General features: G+C 42.5%; 1 protein-coding gene across 2 annotated transcripts in view; it reads left to right on the forward strand.

Annotated features, from left to right (window-relative positions):
- The window catches only part of LOC139700877 (protein FAM43A), a 345,831-nt gene extending 322,943 nt beyond the window's left edge, over positions 1 to 22,888 (forward strand). For both annotated transcript variants that reach the window (XM_071599313.1, XM_071599314.1), the window contains 3 exons: positions 19,652 to 19,731; positions 20,324 to 20,560; positions 21,444 to 22,888. In XM_071599313.1, the coding sequence (XP_071455414.1) occupies positions 19,652 to 19,731; positions 20,324 to 20,560; positions 21,444 to 22,214 (1,088 nt within the window). In that variant the 3' untranslated portion in view covers positions 22,215 to 22,888. The remainder of the gene's footprint in view (positions 1 to 19,651; positions 19,732 to 20,323; positions 20,561 to 21,443) is intronic.
- Positions 22,889 to 24,995: the final 2,107 nt, after the last annotated feature.

Genomic DNA, 24,995 nt, shown 5'->3' on the forward strand with positions numbered 1-24,995 from the left:
AATGTCATCATAATTAATACTTGAATCTTTTTATCGACCCAGTGATTGCTAACTGATGAATCTTTAAAGTGCCAAGGGTTTATCAATAACCAGGTAAGCATGTTTTTTTATGTCAGGTAGGCATCTCATTCGGCCCTGTTGGGTAACAAGAAATTCCATTGCTAGATGCCATTAAAATTGTTCTCGAAGTTCACCGATTGTACCGACCTTCTCACGAGGAACTTCTGGATACTGAGGTCGCGTCTACGTTTTCATGACTGACTCATTGCAACGCTTAGTAATCCGACTGGGGTGTATGGAAACGGAGGACATAGAGAGCTTTAAAAATTCGAATGTTTGCCACGTTGTACTAGGTCGTAGTGCAAGCGTATAAACTCATCAGTCTGTGTAATAGTAATGCTACCTCATGTGTATAACCCGGGAGTAAGATTACTGTATTACATATGAAAATTTCAAACTATTTCGGTTGTAGAAATCTTTACGTATATTTTTCTTAATAGGGATACGGGTTTTAGACAGTGTTGTGTGTAATCTGAGCCCAAATATGGTGGTTTTTACTATATGTGAACGTATTACGATTCTTTGATTTTCTACTCCAATGGACTGGCAATTTTATTTTCGCAAATTTAAGTATTAGTAACGTTCTGTGCCTTCTTTCGTGCTTTAATTCCACGTCGTGGATCGAAATTTGTGTTCCCCGCTCGCTTTGAAGACGTTTTCCTTTATTTCTTTCAAAACTCAGAAGCAATTCACCTAAAAGCATTCGCGGGCTCCCATCTGGAAATCGTATGGAGGTTGGAATAAAGCCCCCTTCGCCTTTGCCGGCGGGCATACTTCGCGAGGGGGCAAAGCTGAATCCCAACGCTCACACGGGGCACAAGTGAGCGGTCCGAAATGGCAGGAGTCACTTACTTAACTTGTTTTCCTCTGTACCTAAGTGACACAGAGGAGCCCGAGGTATGACTCCTTTACTATCCTCGGTCGCCACTTTCCACTAGAGATATGTGGTCTAAAATATTTTCCCTTCCGTTCGAACACGAAGAAATTTTAGTTAAAGCCAACAATTCTGTATTTACGTCGAAATACTTGGCGATCTTGATTGAACACCCCCGCTGAAAAGTTCTGTATGAGTATTATCTCGTATTCCTCCCATTCTAATCATTGCCATGTACGTTTATTATCTGCCAGGTATTATTATCCTCGTGTGAAATATCTCTGTATGGATACATATATGTACATCCGCATAATACCCCGCAAACCGCTGCGGGAGCGGGTAGCGAAGGGGTCACCACACGTAAAATAGAATGGAACCACATGCAAAACCCACACATACAAAGGAAATTCCTGCTACCTGCAACGTTGGGTCGCGTTCCCTGCCTTTTACAGACTCTTTGGGGGTGGGGTGTTTTTTGGTGCTTGTTCATGTGGTATTGGAGTTTCACGTTCTTGATTGTTGTGCCCTGGCTTCCGTGTTGTAGGATGGCTTTCGTGCTGCATCATGGGGTGCAGTTTTTTAGTTGTTTTGCGGTATATGTGTTTGCATGAGTATTGGATGAAGGGATTTTTGCATGAGTGTGTGCGCTGCTGTGGGTGTAATTTTCCGTGTTTTTTTTTTGCATGTGGTGCGGTTACGGTTGGTGACCTAACACCCCCCGCCACACGCCCTTGCGGCGGCTTGCGGGGTATTATGTAGATGTAGATGTAGATACATGCAAACTTACACCAACTGGGGCAAAAATACAAGTATTCACAGAAAAAACATTTTTAACCTACACATATGCAAGTACACATACTATATACTTACCATACTTAACTTGGGGGACTCACATACGTAAAGTCTGTGGTCAAGCATATAAAAAATTGGGATTCATTAGACGCATTGTCGGCAAAAGTGACTCGAAGGTCAAGGAACGTTGTTACCACGCTCTTGTAAGGCCTCATTTAGAATACGCATGCAGCGTGTGGGATCCGAGTGAAAAAGGTCTCATTCGGGAAATTGAGAAGGTTCAACGCCGGGCAGCCCGTTTTGTAAAAAATTCCTACGATAAAACGCAAAGCGTCACCGAAATGCTCATGGATTTGGGGTGGGAATCATTGGCTGAGAGACGATTCAATGCAAGATTGAAATTATTAAATAAATTTAGATCCGCATGTTTTAGCACCGAGGTCTCACAAATTATTCGTAGATGCCAGAACTAGCCGACTCAAGGACTCCTTCCCACAGACAATACGGGATAGCAACTGCAGGGTTATAGATAGCAAAAATTCCACTTGCCACCCTCAGCGTCTAAAAAATAATTAGTTGTATTTAAATGCATGCTCTTCCACTAACCTTTTGTGTTTTGCTATAATAACCCATTCTTTCCGAATGACCTCATTCGGGTTCCGTTCATCTGTTTTTAAGTCTCTTTCCTTTCAATCCCGGGGATCGAGATGGTGCGGGGGCTAACGTACTGGCTTCCCACCCTGAGGGCGTGGGTTCAAATCCCGGCGGTGTTGAATATTTTTCAGAGGTATCTCGATCCCTACTTGAGGTGCTTTGTAGAGGGCACTTTGAGTGAGTACGCCGTCCGTCGGATGGGACGTTAAACTGTGGACCCCTTGGCGCCTTTCGTAAAGAGTAGGCTAATGCCGACGCCGGGTTTCTCTCCACCCTTCATCCTTTCCTATCCATCCCCTATGGCGCAAATGACCTTAGCTGTCGGTCGCCCCCCCTCAAAACTACTACTACTCCCTTTCAATCCCTCGTCCCTCTCCGCGGGGGGAAATTCCTGCTACCTGCAACGTTGGGTCGCCTTTTACAGACTCTTTGGGGGTAGAGTGTTTCGTGGTGCATTTTCATGTGGTAGTGATGTTTCAATTTCTTGCTTGTTGTGTCCTGGCTTCCGTGTTGTAGGATGGCTTTCGTGCTGCATCACGGGGTGCAGTTTTTTAAGTTGTTTTGCGGTATATGTGTTTGCATGAGTATTGGATGAAAGGATTTTTGCATGAGTGTGCGCGCTGCTGTGGGTGTAATTTTCCGTGTTGTTTTTTTGCATGTGGTATTTTTCCTTTTTACGGTTGGTGACCTAGCACCCCCCGCCACGCGCCCTTGCGGCGGCTTGCGGGGTATTATGTAGATGTAGATGAACTAGCATGCACATGAACATACACGTTCAAATGTTGTAAAAATCTATCCAATAACGTGCAAATTAGAATTGAAAACCAAAAAAAAGGGGAAATTCTACTATCACATGGACATGCAACTCATGGTCTCCGGCCCCCAAAGAAAGGGAAAAGTAGGGAATGTGACACATCCCAGCAACAATGCGTACTATACGAGTTTTCTTTGACAATTTTGAAAATTACTTATTGTAGAGATAGCGTATTTAATTGTTAGTCCTTAAGCATTACTTTTTAGCTGTACTGGCTGCATATGTGTACTAGTTTCCTCGTCACTTGCGACGGTCGATTTGTTTAATTCCGTCCAACGCGAAAAAAATTTACCACCTGAGTGGATTACCGATTTTTCACGGGATAGAACATATATTTTAATTGCATTTTCCTTGAAAAAAATGGACCTTTAAAGGGTTTCATCATTAAGGCTTGGGAATCAGTATATATTTCTTTATTTTTACCGACTAGGGTTGGATTTTGTGTACGTTCTGTCCCGGCGATCCCGCCAGTGAAAGGATTGGGATCATAGAAAGTAACTTAGCCCCTATTATTTACGTCAATCGCTCGGGAAGGAAAAGGGTTTGACCTCGAGAGTTCCCACTTCTCCTCACCTGCTCCTTTTGCCAAATGCGCCGCCACTCCATGAGAGTAAGCGGATGGCTCGTATTCCGGAAGAGTGGACTCGGGAGTGGGACGCAAGGCTTCCACTCGGGGTCCCTTTCGTCAATCCGATAGTCAATCCGGACGATTCTCGAGTGTCCGCGCGGGTGGCATTTTATTTTTTTCCTCGTCCCCAATGTATTTCGCCGCCACCGACGGGGTTTTTATGGCGGCCCTTCCTCCCGTCTTCCCCGGGAGACCGCGGCCGAGTGCGATGAAGGGTAACACCGACGATTCACTCAAGTACGGAGGAGCCAGTTGTCGGGAAGGCTTCGTTTTCATTCCCCTTTCAATTTTTATCCTCTGGTGTGACTTGACCATCATTTAGTAAAGGTTAAAGGAATCACATATTCGATCGATATTTACGCCATATGATTATGGCATAAATACTTTTCCCCGCGCCCAATCCTCCGTCAAGGTAACAAAGAACAACACGTCCAACTTTTCGAAAATTAAATTCTTCCCCACCACTATTCGCCAACTACTCAAATGGTGGGCGAAAAAGCTCTCCGTCATACGCCCAAAGAGAAGTTTGAAGAAGCGCAATTTGTGGTTTTAGATAATAAAATATTTGTTCGGCCAAATACATTTGAAAAACATCTGTGGTGCCTAGAAATTATCCTTCTCTCCCTTCGACTTTGAGCTATTTTTTGGAGGAATTTTGATCATTTTGTAGCGAAAATTTGTATCCACAACTTTTTAATAGGGTGATTTGACTTTGACCAGTCATCATTCCAGCAAAAATTTAAGATTTCATTAAATATTAGTATAACGAACTTAATATTATGCCAAAATGATGTATAATGTGACCTCCCTATTTGGTAGTCTGTTCATACATCGAAAATGGCATGAATACCTCGCGATCTACCAAAACGATGTGTGGCAGGAGATGCAAGCACTAGGCGGCAAGGGTAAGTTATAAGGGAAGATTTGGGAGAAGATGGGGAAAGGGAACAATATTTAGTAAAAATATATCAAATAACGTGCAAATTTGTATACATGCTGGAGAAGACTTAATTCAAAACAAGGGTTCATTCACTTAATTAGTTAGTTACTTGTAATTCGAAAAAAAGGAAAGAAAAGTGAACCAAAACCATTTACACGACAGGCCTCCACCATTACAAGACAGTTCATGCAGAATATATAATGTAAAAAGGGGAAACATGCATGCTCCTGCGTGCTTGTAATTACGGGAGTAGATATTCTGTTCAATTCGGAAGTTAATTGATTTTTTTTTCTATTTTTTCGAAGCGTACAATATACTATGTTGTATGATAATTGTCAGCATTTTATTAATCATTTCTTAAGGTGAAAGTTACCGAGAAAAACATTAATTTTTCTCACATGTTGTTTCGTTTAATTATTCAACATTAAGTCATGCTTATTCATGAGAAATTGCAGGGGTGAAATGCAGGTGTTCTTCTTGAAACAAAAATGATTCCTAAAAATATTACCGGAGGCGAGCAGAATAGCAAAGCGAAGCGAAGTGCTTGAAACGTGAATCGAAGGAGAGTAGGGTTCTGGGAGAAGGTGCTCTCTTGAAGGCTGGCAAGCCCAGTCGTTCGGCAAAGGAACCGAAGGCATTATTCGGAGTTGGGTGTCGGCTGTATCGCTTGGGGGGGATCAAGGTGATAGCGCCACTCCGCAGAGAGATTTTTTACGCCCATCTTTTATTCGCGGAATGCACGTGAGCGGAATGGGATAGATAGAAGAAAGGAAGGCCTGCAAATTTAGCTCGGAATACGAAATACGTTCGTGTTGCCCTCCTCTTAATACGACTCTCCTTTCCTAAACCTGCTCTCCATAAAGCGCCCTCCTCCCAGGGTCTCATCTATGCTACACGCCGCTTCAACAAAACATGATGAAATTTTGATGCATATTTAGTGAAAAAACATAGTTAAGCTGCGGTGAATTAGATTTAATTTGAATTGCAAATGCTTGAGTAGTTTTGTTCGCCTCCAAAATGAAAACTGTAGCGTCGCAGCCTATCATGAGGTTGTGTTTTAAGGTTACAGCGTAATTTATAATGACAGACGGTACATCATTCAAAATGTACACATGCCTGCTGCCCGAGGTCGATCCGAGAACCATTAATCACTTATTCATACGCTTATGGCGAGAAAAGCATCAATTAAAGCACGGTCTTTAAGTGATGTTTTTTCCAAGTGACTGGTGAAGTGGGTAAGATAGCTATCATAAGCGCATGACGCCGACCAAGTAATCAAGTTCACTGGGTAATGTACAAGGCTAGCACGAAATTCGCGGGTTCGAACCACGCTACAGGAGGGGATGTTCATCTACATCTACTTAATACCCCGCAAGCCGCCGCAAGGGCGTGTGGCGGGGGGTCTTAGGACATCACCTGTAATTAAGAAAGAAAAAAACATGCATAAGCCACAAATTTATACCACCCACAAACAAAACACTGCATACATTCATACAAGAACACTTACACCGCAATCACATGCAAACAAATTACGAACTAACATACACATGAACCTACAAATATACCTAATATCTTTACAGTGTTTAATTTTGTTCCGACTTGTAAATTAAATGTTTTTAATATTTCTGAAGTGACTTCGGTTTCTTACTATTATATATTTCTGATTGTTCGGGGAAAGAATGAGTGTTTGTATCAGATGTTCTGCTATCAAGGAATATTTTCTGTGGTGCGGAATAAACTTGACCGTCAGAGCACACGAAGTAAAAATTCAGTAATGACTACTCAGTGAGGCTAATATTCTCCCAATATGTGGCTTTCGGGCTAGTCGCTTCTTTCTTGAAATGGACACCACGCAGCAGGAGAGTAATCCTGTGGTCATTCCCTGCGCAAGCCATTACTGACTGTAGAGCTTAAGTGGCGCAGTTAATTCCGATTGTTTCGGAAGATTGGCACTCGAATGATTTATATCACCACAGCGCATCGATTTATCGCCGAGGAAAGCATTGCCAGGGGCATCCCGCCGCAGAAACTTGTGTACGTAACACTTAATCGTTTCGATTATAATTACGCTCGTAACCGGTTCCCCTAATGGAAGTCAAGCGGTTGCCAGCGCCTAAGAAAAAAACATCTACCGTGCGATACGGGCTCAAATCACCTGGCCCTTTCTCCTCCCGTCCTTCAATCTTGAACACGCTCCTTGAACCTCCTTCGTCCACTCTTGTACGTATAGTATATCCGTCCCATCACTCTTTAAACCAGCCAGGCCGACTGCTCTAGGGACGGTACTCGATAGATAATATCGTATCGCGATTGAAATGAAGGTTGCAAAAAGTATCGATTCATAGACGGTGGGGATCGAGATGATGCGGTGGCTATCGTACTGGCTTCCCACCCAGAGGGCCCGGGTTCAAATCCCGGCGGTGTTGAATATTTCTCAGTGGTATCTCGATCCCTACTTGAGGTGCTTTGTGGAGGGCACTTTGAGTGAGTACGCCGTCCATCGGATGGGACGTTAAGCTGCGGACCCCAAGGCGCCTTTCGTTATGAGAAGGCTAATGCCGACGCCGGGTTTCTCTCCAACCTTCATCCTTTCCTGTTCAACCCTAATAGCACAAATGACCTCAGCTGTCGGTCGCCTCCCCTAAATACTACAACTCATCGACGGTGCAATCTGAGTAATATCGAAGTGTATTCCCCCCCTGAATATCGGATAGGCGATATTAAGCACAGAAGTGTACTTAGCGAATAAATAGGGTGACGGAGGATTGCGTCAACGACAAACAACAGAAAAAGTATCCCAGGAGAAAGCGCTTCTATGTTTAACGTTTTGAATGAATAAAAAAATGCTAAAAGAGCACTTTTCATAACTATTTTTTAAATCTAAATATATATATATACATACATATATATATATATATATATATGAATTAATGTTATCCATATGCGTTTATTATTAAAATGGAAACTACTGATGATTTTTATATTTCTCGGATATGTAAATGGAAAAATATTAATCATATTCATAAATTTCATTCATTTGCCCAATACCATGCAAGGCACCGGGAATTTATGTGGCAGGGTGTATAACAGACATCGTACAGGTAATGAATTTAGCTGAATGGTACATTTTCCATTTCCTGGAACGGTACCCCCGGGGGAAGCTCACAGAAATTTGAGAGAGGCGCTTAAAGTTCGGGGATTTCCCCTGAATAGGTTGATCATGATATCTACGCAAATACCTCGCGATCTTCCAAAAAGGTGTGTGGCAGGGTGTGTAAGCACGAAGTGGTATGAGTAAGTTATACGGGGGAGAAAAAGGGTTAAGTGTTGCTAGATGTACACGCTGTGCATCCACTCTTTATTTTCTGTCGATATTGTGATTGCAGCATCGCACAGTTCACGTAGACAAACATCGATTTTGATGTTTTGAAGTGAATATCTTGTTCGCCGCAGTCGACATCTCGCCGAGAGTCCCCACCTGGGTCAAGGCGAACCAATTGCGCCGAGTGCAGTCGGGTGGGGGAGGGCGGGAGTCGCGGCAGCGTCACGTGGTCGGATGAAGGGGTGTATAAGTGCGCCTCGTGTCGGGAGAGAATTATCTCGGGTTGGGGGGAGGGGAGACAGGGGTGTCCGTCTGTGTGGGTGCAGCGTGGGCGAATTGTTTTCTTTTTTTATGGTCCCGCGCAGTCGGGAACGACGGGCAACGGATCGAATGTTCGCTCCGAGGTAACGGTGCGGTAATGCGTCGCCGGAAATCGTTTTGCCACGTTTTCAGGGGATTTGAAAAAAAGGTGTTTCGTTCATTTATATTTTTTTTTGCCATTCCATCAGGTCGTCATCGCCGTGTTGTTTGCGTTGCTTCCGCGCAATTTAATCCTGGTCCCAGATTGGCACGCGGTCGGTTACGTTGTTATTTCGCGGGAGGCATTGTTCCGCGTACCTACCGAGCGTGTTTAACACGGCACCGGCAGGACGCTCCCGGTTTACCCACTCCCGTCGGTCCGTGTTCCCTGGCAATTAATTAATGCTCACACGCATGACATCTGGATGATAATTTTCCCCCGCTACCTGCATATAAAATTACGTTTGTTCCCTCTTCTCCGGTGGAAGTTTTGAGGAGTCCGTAGGCGGTGGGTTTACATTAAAGATAAAAATTTGATTAGTCTGTGCAAGGCGAAATGTTTCCCCAAAAGTAGTTTCGCGAAGTCTGTATCTTCTGTTGAGCGAAATATTAAAACTGTTAAGTCGAACTTCATTTAACCCTTGTTGAAGGAGATTTACATTAAAGAGTCTTGACGATTGTAATTTTCATGAACAACACCAATATGCCTGGGGTGTCCAAACGGTTTCGGTCACGCGCCGATTTACCAGTGGCGTTAAATATCACACATATTCTTATGTATAAATTAGTTCCTTTCCCAGTTTTCGCTGATCACCAATCCGTTAGAATTTCGTCATCGCATTTACGATGCATGAGTTATTCTTTGCGCCATGAAATTAGTAAACGTTAATTTTTTTTTGTATTTTTTTCTTATTTTCAGAAAGAAAGTAAATATTTACGAAAACCCTATTGTTTTTCCCGTGCTCTATTTTAATCGCCATGTTTGTCTCTCTCTCTCTCTTGCTTCAAGGATGATATTGTACTTAATTTGTACTCTTTTTCACTTATTTTTTTGAAAATTGTTTCTCTGGTATTGAATTGGAAATTCAGTGCGACAGGTATGGAATGAGAATCAATATTAATAAAACAAAGGTTATGCGATTCTCTAGAAAGAAAAAGCCCAAGCTTAACATTAAAATAGGAGGGCAAAAACTAGAGCAGGTAGAACAGTTTACGTATCTCGGTAGTGTTTTGGACCAACACGGTCAAAGTAGTAAGGACGTAAGGAGAAGAATTGCGCTAGGCAAAGAGGCTTTCACAAGGAGGAGGGATTTGATGACGGGGACGTTGAGTAAGGATGTTAAGAAAAGACTCGTAAAAACTTTGATATGGACGGCGCGGAAACGTGGTCATTGAAGCAGGAGGACAGACGTAGACTGGAGGCTTTTGAAATGTGGGTGTGGAGAAGAATGGAGAAGGTGAAATGGACAGAGAAGAAAACAAATGAGGAAGTACTTGGTATGGTGGGCGAAGAGAGGGGTTTGTTGGGAGTTATCCAATGGAGGCAGGAAAAGTGGCTGAAGTATTGACCGGCAGCGGGATGTTGAAGACTGTAATTGAGGGGAGAATGTTAGGCAAACGAGGAAAGGGAAGGAACAGGATAGGGATGTTGGACGGGATGAAGGGAGGAAGAAAGTACTCAGAGCTGAAGAGGGACCTGATGTAGAGTAGGATGTTGTGTTTTGCTAGGGGCCACAAATTATTTAATTAGTAATTACGTCCATCCAAAAACCTGCCTTAACCGGTAGATTATCTAATGATAATAATGTATTTTTTGTTATTAGGTTATCTATCAGTTAAGGTAGGTTATTTATATTACGGAGATAAAGATAGGCTTGTTGTAGATAAGGATGTTGGGTTGTGTTTTGTTAAAAGAGACAAGATAATTATTTGGTTGTTGTGTCAGTCCAAAACCTACCTTAACCGGTAGAATACCTATAATAATGATGTTTCTCTGGTATGGCGGAAGAAGCGTCGTATTCCCTACGATTCAATGGATGTTGAGTGTGTGAGCGCACTTGTGAAGTGCTGAGTAGAAGATTTGGGTTGAGGACTGAGTCGGATATGAGAAAGTTTGAATTAAATTCACCGGCAATCGACGAACCGCGTTGCACAGGAGCGCCTGAGACAATTTATGGGCGTGACATAGGCAGGAGAAGCACAGGAAATGAGTTCCGTGAAATAACTTGCAATGGAACTTCACTGGTATCATCTTACCTCGGAAGGGTACGGCATGAATGCACGGTATGATCACACCTTTGGCGACCACCGTTACAGACCACCAGATTGATTCAGCATTGGCGCCTGGAAATGGCCAGGACTACCATCATTGCATCCGCAGGAACGCGAGCAATAACCATGGAAACTCGTGCGTTTCATTTGAAACTCGTGTGATTATTATGGAATTTTTTTCAGTTATTTTTATCGCACACCATGAGCGTATGGAATGATAAATCAATCGCTTCGTAAGGGTCTCAGGGTATTTTCGTGGCCTAGATCAGCCACTACTATCCTCGTTCACTCTGAAGATGTGCCCGCGCGCACGGAGGCTTACCCTTAACTTCTCGGCTTACCCGAGCGACTATTTCCGGCAGAACATCGTTTCCGATTCCCCGACGAATCCGTTTATTAGTCCCGAGAGACTTCGAGACCGTTGTCTCGGACGAAATATAAGTGACTCGGGGAAGATATCGGAGTCGGCCGTTCGGCAGATTGAGGGGACGCGCTTCGGGTAACTTCAGTTTTCGTTTCCTCCACCCTCCCCCTTCCCCCAAACCTCTCCGTCTTCCTAGTTGTAGCAGTTTCCTCTTTCGGTCCCTTACCTCTCTTTCTCTCTCTAGTCGTCCGCCCATTCGTCCTCCCCTTATCCCCCCTCTCCTTCCCACACTCCACCCGATCCACTAATCCAATCTCCCCCACCCCCCGTCCCATTCAGTCGTTCAGTCCCCCCCACTCCCGTTTGTCGTCCGTTCCACAATCGACGCAATCCCACGGGAGGAGTCGTTCCCACGCCCAATTTCTTAATCCCATGTCCGACGTTCTTCGATGGGCTTCTTATGTGTCCAATCAGAATTCAATACTCGCCGAGGGGACATCCGGCGCTATGATTTTGAGCTGCAAGAGGCGGTCATTCCGTTCGTTTTCTCGCTGGACGTATATACTTTTTATGTACTATTTAGAAAAAAGAACCTCTCCTTTAATGGGTACTGTTTAGCGAGTTAAATCAAAGATGTGGAAGGTTTATATATGTGTTGAGACTAGTATTCCATCATCTAATTATTACGGTGTTGTCGTAAGTTCCTGTAATTTTTCGCCTCTGGAGCAGAAATATTTGTTTGCAATACTCCCAGGCAAGCTTGTTGGCCGACATTTATTTTAGTGATTCACTAAAAAAGGTGATCGCAAACTATTAAAAAATAACTGATGAATTACTGCGATCTATGTAGATTTCTACTGCGCTCTATTATTTTCAAACCTTTCAGAATACTTTATGCTTAATGGGATTAAGGTTTTAAATATTGTCGATAAATACTTGAGTTAGTTATTTATGACTCATAATTAGGAGATTGGAAAACTGATTACAAAAATCTTTTCGTTGCTCGGGGTGAGGTGTAGCGAATGAAGAATGAAATTCGCCACACGCATCCAATATTTATTCTAGAGCAATTGATACTTCATGATCAAGTTCCTTGGGAGAGGGGATACACGTATTCGCCAGAATGACCGATTCTTTATTCGTGGCGATCGGCAGCACTTTTGCCGGTTCTCGATCGGAATTTCGATCGGTTAATCTGACGTAATGTTTTCAATGGTAGCCGGCAGTTGCTGAAATTCATCGGAAACCGGAATTGTCCGTTATTCGCGAAATCACACCCCGTGAATGTTTTTTTTACACGTTTTTGAAACCACCCACTTCCAGCTCGTGCGTAAACTGGCGTTCCCGTTGGGGAGCACCTTGCGTGCGTGACCCGGCCCTGGATTGAAAGCACCGATTGGTCGGGAGCGCACCGCTCCCCGGCTGCTCCCTCTTCCCCCTCCCGCTGCGACTTCCAGACGTCACTCACCCCCTTCCCAGGGTCACTGCTTCACTGGGTCAAAAGCCTTGTGCTTGGGAGCTCCTCCCAATTGATTTGTGTGGTGGTTTCAGAGCCAAGGATGAAGGGACCGGGGAGACATTATTTCCCTCCCGCACCCCTCAGAATCCTCCACAGCTACCCCCCCCCGCCGGCCCCCAAGGCAGTGTGATGTGCTTCCCCTTTGATGTGAATTCGGATGGAAGGTCTGCTTGGCTTCACCGCGTCAACGAGTGGAAGAACGCGTATGCATCTTCAATGAGCCTGCCGGGCTGGAGGTTATTTGTCTTATTTTTTTTTGTTTATGGAACGTTACTTTCATCTTTCTTGACGTAAAGTAACTTTGGAATACTTGTTTTAACACGGGAAAAATTGCTATGAAGATAATGTTTAATGGTAACACGGATATTTGTTGGCTCAATATCTCGATTTTTTAAATTTTCTATTAAATTTTCTCATATAAATGCGTCGGTAAGCTTAAACACTTTTTAGCGCGGCTGCATAGCAGATTGTAGAGTAAAAAAATGAACAGACTTCCGCGTTCTCAGGTTTAGTGTAAAGATATATATATATATATATATATATATATATATATATATATATATATATATATATATACATGTATATGTATATATATGTATATGTATATATATGTATATATGTATATGTATATATATGTATATATGTGTATATATATATATATATATATATATATATATATATATATATATATACACACATACATGAAGGTGTAGTAAATCGATTGCTGTTGTGTCATAATTGCGGCATATTATCTCTATCAATCCGCGGTCATGCGTTTGATGTTTGAGTAAATCAGAAGTAGTTTTTATCCATTTGCGTTTTTAAGTTAAGGCTGTAAATCTATTTATACATACATACATATACATAGATACATTTATTTCTTTATTTAGATAATGAATTTAAATAAATATATTTGCAATGTGGATGTGGAAAAGGATGGAGAAGGTGAAATGGACCGAGAAGAAAACAAATGAGGAAGTACTTGGTATGGTGGGCGAAGAGAGGGGTTTTTTGGGAGAAATCCTAAGGAGGCAGGAAAAGTGGATGAAGGGCGAATCGATCGGCAGTGGGAGGTTGAAGACTAATAGAGGGGAGAATTTCAGGCAAAAGAGGAAAGGGAAGGAACAGGATAGGGATGTTGGACGGGATGAAGGGAGGAAGGAAGTACTCGGAGATGAAGAGGGACCTGATGCTGAGTAGGTTGCTGGAGTGTGTTTTGTTAGGAGTCACAAAATACTTATTTGGTAGTTTTGTCAATCCAATTCCTGCCTTAACCGGTAGATTACTTAAAATATATATTTATTTATTTATTTATTTATGCCGTGTTGTGGCCAGATATATTTTCTACCTTCGGGTATTATCCAGAAATTTGCGCCAGTTCCCAGGTAACGATTGAATGTCCGTGGCAGCATACATGAAAAGGTTGGCCTCTGTTGGCACCATCAACCCAACCCTCGCGCCGATTAAGTCCTCAGGGTTTTGGCAACGTTTTTATCGTTTCTGCCCTACCATCCCTGACCCTTACAGCATCCAATCGTATTCCCTTAAGGGCGCTTTGGCAGCTCCACATCGAAAGGATTTATCTTCCTTGAAATGCGCTCACTCGAGCTTTTTATTGGTGGAAGGGAAAGGTGACAGGGCCTGACGTGGGTTATCGCTGCTGAAACACGCAATGTGACAGGCACTCTTCACTAGGTGCCCACCGTCACGCGAAAAATCGAGAATTGGGAACCGCTTGAATCGAAAAAGGCTCAATGCTAGATTTATATTCGTCTCGAGAAATATATTGGGTTTTTTTTTGGCAGTTTCCCCCTTGACATCGAGCCCCTAAATAAAATTTGACGCCTTGAACCGCAATAAGAACTGAGGATTGAGACAAAATCTCTTTTATCGAGCACAATTCGCCAATCCGCCTCAACGGCAGATTTAAGCGTGGGTCATAATCATCCTAACTTGACGAAAATAAGATGAGTATTTCAACCATCACTTGATGGCAGCGCGTGCTAGTGCTGACACTTCTAGTCGGCCAAAATGTATTGCCAGCTTTCTAAAACTTGACAATAGTAAAATGAAAACCGGAAGCAAGAAAAAATTCAATGTTCGAGTAATTCGTAAGTTTCGTAAATCAGAATATTTCAGATTGATCGGCCAGGATATTAAGGGGGGAAAAAAAGAGAGAAGTGGTGACAAAAACCCACAAATAATCCTAAAATTGAGCAATTTAGGAAATTGTCCGCATCGGTAGTACTGACAATAAATAGCGGCACGTATAAAATAAAATGAGGGGGAACTGGCAAAATATCAATGAGAGCACACACAGATCAAGAGTTTTTAACTAATTTTATTTTAAAAACTAATGAAACTCACGAAGAAGTAAGAGACCAATGAGATTCTTAGGATATTCTACGGGAATAGAATTTGTGGATTCACCCCTCTTCACTTTTCAATTCTAATTTGCACGTTATTGGATACATTTTTACTACATTCTGAGGTGTGTGCGTGTATAAGTTGATTGTATATGTATTTGCATGCGTGTAATTAAAAAATATTTTTGCATGAATAATTTCGCCACTTTGGGTGTAGTTTTGCATAAATATGTTTTTGCGTGTGCTTTTGTTCTCTTTTACGGGTAGTGACCTAATACCCCCCGCCACATGCCCTTGCGGCGGCTTGCGGGGTATTATGTAGATGCATACAGGCTCCTTTTTTCTCCTTCCACGTTTTCTAATGATTAACTTCTCTCTCTCCTTCCGTCCCTCGTATTCCAACCCCCATTAGTATTTTCTTATCACAATGAGCTATGAGGAAAGCGATAAGAGCTTTTCTCCATAAAATTTATTGCATACGGTCATAATTTCGTTGTCTAGCAACGCCGTCAGTTGTTCCCCCCTTCCCTTGTTGGAAAACAAATTTGTCGTTTTGAATGCTATATTTTTTAAGGATAAACATGGATGTTTTTTATAATCTTCATGACGGCTAGTGCAATCCACAAAGCCTTCTTGCGGCGTCATGCGCTGCAGACGGCGCCCCAGAAAGCCCTGTCTCTTTAACTGGGGTGTGAGGTGAGAGCGACACGTGGTCATTATCCCGAGCCTCGGGTGTAGTAAGCACCGATGCACCCCGTGTCGAGCAAGAGAAGTATTTTCAGATGCACTGCGGTGAGTTTCATGCAAAATTTAAGGCTCACACAGCATTCTGCGTCTGCCGTTGGAAGGGAAAAACTATCATTATTACCGGTGAGGTCGCCTGGCGCGGTGGTGAAATACATTTATGTTTCATCACGACAAACGAGACCTTTTGATGGTACATGGGAGGATAAAGTGAAGGGCGGCGATTTGAATTAAAGTTACGGTATTTTTCTAGCTGGTGCAAAAACGTAATTTGCATGTTTTATGAACGAATTAATTTTTTTTTTTAATTAATTAAAAACGCTCGAATGAATGAGAGCGGAAGATTTTTTTGTACCACTGATTCATCATTTCCATTCCGTTTAATTAATTGCAAATTCCTAACCTAATGGTGGGTTTAGGAGGTTTAGTCCTCACCTGCTAATCCAAAGGTCGCAGGATCGATCCCCGCCTAAGCGGTCTTTACCCCTCCATCTAGGACATGGGAGTTTGTGCTTGCTGTTGTTTTTATGTTAAAGATCTGGCGTAAAATCCAAAACTGACTGTTTTAGTATCAGTGCTGAATAAATAAGGAGAGAGACTCACTCGCTATTTTCTGAAAACATTCAGTTTTGTGATACCAAGGAGTAAGCCAGCGGCGTGTTCTGGATGCCAATGCTTGACATGCCGGTCTTGGCAATTTGTCATTCGACAATTTCTCTATTACGACTGATGTCTGTGGTACATGTCAATTTTAAAAGAAACTCTGGTTGGTAGTGGACATATATAGGTGCATACTGGAAGTCAAGGTGGTATTCTTTGACTGAAAACAGAGCTAATAATTTGGAAAGCCTTGCCTAAGGCACCTTTCTCTTATGATATCTTTACAATTAATCAAATGATATAATAAAATAGCTTCTATAAAATACGCTGGTATACAGATGGGAGTAGGGGGCGTTGAGCTGGGACGTCGGATGCGACCCCTTCTAAGGAGCGGATGTAAAATCTGGAAAGAGGAGGAGGCCCAGTAGCGAGTGGGCACGCCGGGACTTCAAAGGAAAACGCCTTTCAAAGCTCTCAAGATTCTCCGGGATAAGCTCCTTAACAGTGGTCTGTCAGATTTTGCCCTTTTCATGTTTATGAATAGGAGTGCGGTGACCGTGTGCCCATGGGCGACATTCCGTTTCTATCCTCCCAGTTTCGATAAGGAGCATTTAGATTGATGGGTTTGCACAGGGATCGTTCAGTATCCAGGCCGTGAGGTGGAATCCACTTTCCGCTTTCCCACGGACAAGGAGTGAAAAAAAATACGAAAGAATTTCTCGGAGGGAATGGTGTTTTTTTTTTCTTTTATGTACATACCTCCTCGTTGCCGTGCTGCCCGGAGAAATTCCTCTTTTTACTTTCCATTACTTCGTTCGTACATCCGAAACATTTCGTTTATCTCATTTCTCAATGCCAATTTTGGTGCGGAATGCGTGATTTTTGCGGACTTTGACCGATCTTTTGGTCGCTCCGAATGTCGTTCGACCTTGATTTGTCGACAGCGGGTGTAAATAATACCGGCTTACCACCCCACCCATTTCCTTGGTAGTTTTCGGCCTATTTCATTGCCCTCAGAGTATGGTGAGATGGATGTAGCGGTGATTCCGCTTTCTTTTGACAGTCCCCGGAGAGCAGAATAAAATAATGCAATGATCTCCCTCCGCCTCACCCACCTCCCGACCCGACCCCCCTCTAATCACTTCCGTGGACACGAGTGTATTACACCGGAATATCCAAAAGCTGGTATCGACCGCTGGGTTTGCTCAAATTAAAGTTTTCTCTATTTACATCGATGTGATACGTCAGGTATATATCGAAACGTTTATACAGAGTATTCGTCATCCTTTTTTTCCCTATTGAGTCGTTCACTATGCAAAATTAGGATTTATCGGAAGAGTACTGAGTAAATGTAATGAAAAGGCTATAGAGCATAGTTATCTTTCGCTGGTTGGGCCTCATTTAGAATATGCTGCTAGTACATCGGGTCCTAACGAAGTTGGATTGATTGCCGAATTGAATCGCTTATAGCCTAGAGAAGTTAGATTAGTGTAGTCTCGTCCTTTCTCATGGCCCTGGCCCAGATGAGTCCCGGATATTTCCCTTCGCTTCGAGTATTGAAAATTTGCTCACCCTTCTCAAGCACGCACTATCTCTCTCTATAAGGTCAAACCAAGTTTACACACACACACATATATATAAATATAAAATCAACCAAGTCCCTCAGGTGAATATTTACGTGGCGTGTTAACTTAGTGCATATTCATAGGTCTTGGCCATCCGCCCGATAGCCCCGGACTCAAATCTTTAAGATGACTTGGCTATCACCCTGGTGGGAAATCTAGCCATGAGATTTTTCTGCAACCTGATATTTTGTGGAAACCATAGGCCGTCTAGGGATAGGAATCGTTCCCCCCTCTCCGGATACATGAATTTCATGCGTCGTGGGGTTTAAATGACCTCACCTATCAAATTGGCAGTCGGTTTGAAGTCTAAGCATCACGCCATACATTAGGGAAATGATGCGTTATTAATTCCCGTCCCCATTATTTCCAGTCTTTGGTTAAATCGAGTATTAACACTCCTTTCGTGTTTCCGGATGAACATGGTGCATGAAAGTCGCTGGGAGTTGGTTGGTCTCATGTGAAGTTTCAACGGAGCCGTGTTATTATGATTCTCGAAAAGGTTTGAAGCCAAATCAAGTTATGCTTACAATTAATTACCAGGGGGTCGTAATAACGGTTTGAGCATTGATTGTAATAGGACAGGACACAAAGATGCCCGGGAAAATCCAATATATATTCAAACGAGGAATATTAATTTTGAGAAAATTTGCATTGTAAATCGTTTTCCTTCTCAATGCGCCGCCTTATTTGCGATGTTAATTATGCAGCGAAGAGCGGCTAATCGCTCAACATGCACAGTCCCGTGAGCAATGGCAGTTTCGGCTCCAGAGACGGAGGACAAGTTTATTGAAATGAAGCGGATTCATCGCGAGAAAATCCATGGCTGTCTCTTCAATTATCGTTTCGTGCTCTAGGTTGAGGCACTGCCGTCTGTTGTCTATCCGCCGGGCGTGTCCTGGAGACAAATGGCGCGGGGGTGTAGGGAGAGGTGACGACGGTTGTGTGGTTCGTGGCGCGGAAGTTTCCGGCTGATGGCGGGTTTGTGGAAAGGAAGAAATTGGCTATTGGGGTTCCTTGCGTCACTTGTAATCAACAGCGCCGTGATTGATGTGTGGACACAGATGCAGGTTTATTGCCCATCGCATGCTAAAATCATTCATAAACCTACGATTGTTCATTCTTGATTTTTTTCCTAGGATTTCATCACTTCCACTCCTCCCTACGATGGCATTTACGTTATCAATGTATCCCCAGTCGTAATTCAGGGAAGATTGTCGATTGAGGATCGTCAAAATGCGATTTTTTTTAAGTTCGACCCTGGTATTGCGTTTTAGTAACTATTCGTAATGCGTCGAATGAAATAAATATTTGAATCCTTCTAGGTAAAAGTTTTTCATAAGGTGGAAAAGTGTTGAATAGGAGACGACGGGGAAAAGCATAATGCCTTAAAATTAAATCGGAAGTACAATATCGCAACTAAATACATGAAAAAGATGTAGATGTATTTAAACATTTCAGGAAAATTTTTTCCCCGACGTGTTCTTGTTTTTCAAAACAGATGTTATACCAATAATTTCACTTCCAAATACGGTTTTTGTTGTATTTTTCCTGAATACGTCCATTTTTGGGTAAGAAACGCTCTCAAAGAACTGCGGGAGACGCCGCGACAGTAACCATAACAGAATCATCTACTAATGTGCATTTTAAGAAACAAGTTTATTAATTCGAAAAAAATAACGAAGTATAAAATGAGAAAATATAAATTAGATCTAAGGTATGATTATCCTAAGCATATGCGTCAAATTTTAGTCACTCATCATGGTCTTTATTCATTTCAGGTGAAGGATGTCTCGAGAAACCATTGGCTACTCTTTGGAAGAACTACTGCAGCAGTTCCAAACCGGATGTGGGAATGAAGGTAGAGTATATCATTATGAATTTCCCTTTGCCTGCGTTTGCCTGCGCTATTTACGTCCTTTGTTACCCAATCAGACTGTCAGAGAGATTAAGAAATTTATTTCTCTAATATTCTGTTGTCTTAGCATAGAGAAATGCGATAGATATTATTTTAAATAGATAATTTATTTGCCTTCCATGGGATATGTAGTACATTTTAAGAAAGCCGTATGCTTTCAGATTACTATTATTATTAATTATTTTAGTTTTTGGGCAAAAGGTATCACCTCACCTGACCGTTCTCCTTCACAAAATGAACTTGCTCAGCGAATTATCCATGCAAGTGAGCATTACTCATGATCTGTGATATATTTACGTGCCATAAAACTTGTTGCATTTTGAGGAGTTGTACGTAGTCTGGTGACTTTTGTAAAGACAAGCCGTGTGTGTGGATGCGTTCACGAATTTTCCATGATCAGTCACCAGTCTATGAAAATAAGTTAAAGACCCTCTTCTCATTTCCTCCGTCAGCAATTATGAATTTCCCATTCCGGCGAACGAAACGCCACGCTATCCGCATGGAACTAAATACCACCTTTTGTTTCCGCTTGCAGGTGACTGTCACCCCATCTGGTTTGAAGGCAGTGACGCGCGAACATGGCCTGACGGAATATTGGTCTCACCGCGTGACCTACTGCGCCGCTCCCCCCTCTCACCCGCGCCTCTTCTGCTGGGTGTACCGACACGAGGGCCGGCGCCTACGACAGGAGCTCCGGTGCCACGCGGTGCTCTGCTCCCGTCAGGCTCATGCGCAGAGGATGGCCGAGCAGCTTAGGGCAAGACTGGCTCAGGTTGGTGCTGGGATGCAAACTTAAAAGTACACGCTGCCAGTTTCAAAGAATTACAAAAATTCCGTGCGATTCAAAATTGATAAATGTTACAGATCAAATAATGCCAGCGGCACTTATAAGAGCCATTTATCTCTAATTGGATCCAAAAGCCTCTATAATTTGAGCCAAATCAACGAGATATTCCCAAGTAGCTGTCCCTAAAATATTTGGCTGAGAATGTAAAGTTGGAAGCATTCTTTGGGTGGCTTATAAGTATTAATAACACAGTCACATGTGACCCTAGCCAATTTTCAGTCTTATCGTGTCATCATACCTCTTCTGATTATCGCATTTGGTGCGCTGCCATGCGATTAGTCATGAACGAGGGAAAATCAGTTAAAATTCGTAAATGGTTCATGAATTTGATCTGCTAGAAAGAGATGTATTAATCTTGAAAACATACCCATTTGCTGTTTCCTGTATATTTTCAACTCTTTTTGAATTCGTGAAATTTTTCTGCGATCCCGTAGAGTATATGAGTTCAAGTGTTTTGTATCGTTGCCAAACTTGAGATATTGAAAATGTTTGAATTACCTCAGCAGTTTATTTTATAGGGTAGAGAAACAGGAAGACGGATTCACTCGTGATTCCTGATTCCTCTGTTGTTGTCTTAAATTTTGCCCTCGAACTCCGAAGTACTGCAGTGAAAAGTAGAAATTATTATAAACGGTACAAAATGTCTTGCAGTAAAAGATTTCTCATTTTAAAAATAGGAATAATTATCGGTATCAAAGTCTTGTAATTCAAGATCTTCAGCTTAAAATACATGTCCCGCAATCAGCAGAAGTTTGCTAGGTGTTTTGTCTGGCCAGACTTTAAATCTAAATGTTCCTTCCCGTAACAGGCCCTCTCGGAATTTCGTCGTGACAAGCTGGTGAGGCAGAAAGCACGCTTATCCCTGGCCAACGGCGTTCACGATGACCCAGGCCTCCTGATCCCACGGAGGAGGCTTCTGCTAGCGACGGGTGCGCGAAACTACAGGCCGCCACTGGAGAGGTCCAAGTCGGCGCCGCGGCTCACGGCCATCGAGGAAGGGCTGGAGGACGAAGAGGTGGCGGCCGAGGCGAGGCCCATCACCATCGCCACCATACCGTCGAGAGTCGGTCGCCAAGAGGTCGAACACCCTTCGCCATCGAGGAACCGGAAGAGGCAGGTCAGCTTCGCTGCCGAGGAGAGGATACCGGAAGTTGAGGAGGACTCGTCCGAAGTGTTCGACTCGGAAAAGACTTTAGAACTGGACGAGGAGCTGACCCTTAAACTCCCTGAGAACGTAACGGAATTGAATCCGAACCCGGGTCGAACGATTCCTCCCCCGGAACTCCGGCGTTCCTCGACCTTCCCGCCGCCCCCGCAGCTCCTTTCGGACAGGCAGTCCCTTTCGGACGCCGGGGATTCCCTGTCGGAGGGAGAGGAGGAAGAGGGCAAGGCCCTGTACGAAGAGGGCTACGGGGAAGCGGAAGAAGAGGACGATGGTGGTATAGGTGGGAATGGACAGGAGGAGGACAGTGTTAGTGATGAGAGTGGATATGCAGAGGAGACGGCCAAGGAGGGAGCCCTGGAGGGAGGAGGGGCCAATGTGGTCATCGACAGGGACTCAAGTTTCATCAGTGTCTGAGCCTCTCGAGAGTGTAGCTGTTGAGTGACTGCTCTGTATAGTAAGGATTGACTGTCGTTGAACTTTGACCAATCCTTTTTAAAATCAGTTCACTTCTGTTAAGATGTGTGTGTGTAGCTGATTGTATGCATGCTAGTGATTGAACACTTTGACGCGAGGTAAAAGTTGTGCTCTGAGACCAGGCAAGGGAAATCAATGCACTCGAACCTTGCGGCGAAACCTCTGTATTTTTCCATAAAGCTGGTTTCTTTTGTTATGCATACTTAGGCTAGAGTGATTCAGTGGAATTGAAGTGCTTATATATGTACATACATGAATATGTATCATAGTATTTCCAAACATTTGATTTGCTTGTGTGAGTCACTTTCTATTTTTGTGAACATAGTTCTTTTTTTCATTTTATCACGATAAAAATCCCCTCATTTCAACTCTAACACCGAGTCATGTACCTAATGTACCATCTTTTTATTCTTTTGAGTGTATGGTATATGTATTTAGACTTTTGTGCTTTTTTACGAAAATTATCGCCTACATTTTGCCAGTGGCATCTTAATGTGACTGACAATTGGTATGTTGATAGAAGCAGAGTCAGCAGAAATTATTACTCTTTGAAGTATGACCTTTCTTGGATAATATACTATTGAGAGGAGCTAGCATATATATATATATATATATATATATATATATATATATATATATATATATATATGTTTCTTTCAAAGTTGCTATGCTAGTACTATTGAAAATGTTTTTATTTTTTATGGTATATTGGCATTGGTGAATCTGAATGTGTTTTCTGACAAATCATTGTGTAGGATTGAATCTTAGCATTTTATACCTATTTTCCAAAAATTTTTGCAATGCATATCATCTCAATAATGCAAATTTAAGAGTAAGAATTGCTCTAAGTTTTGGTATACTTACTTTAATATCACATGGAATCAGCTTGCTGGTTTTTAAATTTTATGGTGTTCCTTCGTGGTTCCCCTTTTTCTTAAGAGAAAAAAAAAGTCAACTAATAATATATGTATATGTTAAAAGTTTTTGATGGTGCTAGTGAGTAGCGCAGCAATAAGTGTGTGATCACTTCATATCACTGTGTATCGAAAATCAATTCATACTTAGTGTGATTCAATGACAACAGTGTTAAAATTTTCCTAGCACTCACTTCTTACAGGAATAGATTATTTACCACAAAAATCAAGCATGTTTGCGTGTGTATGCACCTGTTAATACTGTTGGCTTTCTTTCCTCAAATCTCTTTTTGTTGCCATAGGATGTCTGCCTCATTCCTCCCACATCATTATTTGTAATATTTTATGTAAATATGTGAAAATGTCAACTATCAAACATCATTCACAAATGATTGACGTTCAATGATGAAAAATAAATATTTTGAAATCTATGGAGTGTCCTTATGAAATTTAGACTGCAGTTACCTCTATATTCCACTAACTATTTCCTTTTTTTAATGGTAACTTAGGTGAGTGGCTTAGTGCAAAATATTTGACGGGAAATACTACGTTGTTAGTCATCCCAACATTGAATGCATAGGAAATGACTCATATGGACACCAAACGATACTATATTAGGGAAAGGAATGATGGACTAAGGAAAAAATGGATGACCTCTCTGGCCTAAAATTCCACAGGGCCTCATTCAAATTGAAAGATGAACAGTTAAGCAAGTCTAGGATTGAATTGGGATGCTAGCAAAAACCAAAAGTATTTTATCTGGATGCCTGCTTTTAGATACTAAGATGTTTTATTTCGTGTTGATAAATTAGAGTGGAGAAAAATTTACTGACATTGTATGAGCACTGAGGTAATTAAAAAAATGAAACAGTTGAGCACTTAATCTGAACAAGCCAAGTCGCTCAACTGCTCGACCATTCCCTACCCAGCCCCTCCCTTCTTCGGCCTCGAGAGTTGACCATGGATCCGTCCCTGTACTGAAGAATATTTTCCAATAAAACTCTCGCCTCCTCGTAAAAATTCTAATGTACTTTTGACCTGTTCATGATCGACAATTGAAGGGTTTTCTTCGGGGAAATCAAGTGGGCCCCAAGGGAATAGTTTGGTGAAACCATCTAGTTTCAAAGAAACAGTTCAGTCTTTCCTATGGTTAAGCCACTCTCTTCCTGTCTCTCTACGAGGACGGACGTATTTGGAGCTCGCTTCTGAGAGCCAGATATTGTGTAAATGTAAATAGAAGACAGTGAAATGGTCAAGGAAACAATTATATTCTCATGATTACGCATAGCGAGGATCACGAACGGGACAAAAGTTCGCGAGATGGTTCGGACACAACTAAAATCACGTAACAGTCAGCATTAGGGGTGAATGTTTTTCTGCTACTTTCACTAGCTATCTCCAGATGCAATATCTTATGATTATGGATAAGTATAGAGTATTAATTCACCCGCATTTCCCACGCTATCTCCCTCCGTGCCTTTCAAATCACCTCCCTTGTCCGTCCTCCAAACCCTTCCCATTTACACGTCCCGATCCGTTTCCGCCATCCGTCACTTCATTCTCTTTTCATCTCCTGGAAATTCGGCGCATAAGAGTACTGCTTCTCCTGGAAATTCGGCGCATAAGAGTACTGCTTCTCCTTCCCTTCGACCGGCTTTTGGTAAGGATGTTTTGCTAGTGCTGTGGGGCGGTTTAGAGGACATTCTGCGAGCGAAGCCGTTACCGAGGACACTAAGACACATCCAAGTAAGTGGAATATGTTTTAGTCCCCATTTCACCATCTCCCTCTTTCTGGAAAAGGAGGTTT

This window comes from Hetaerina americana, unplaced genomic scaffold (assembly GCF_022747635.1).
Source record: "Hetaerina americana unplaced genomic scaffold, ioHetAmer1.1.p SCAF_11, whole genome shotgun sequence".
Taxonomy (NCBI): Eukaryota; Metazoa; Arthropoda; class Insecta; order Odonata; family Calopterygidae; genus Hetaerina; species Hetaerina americana.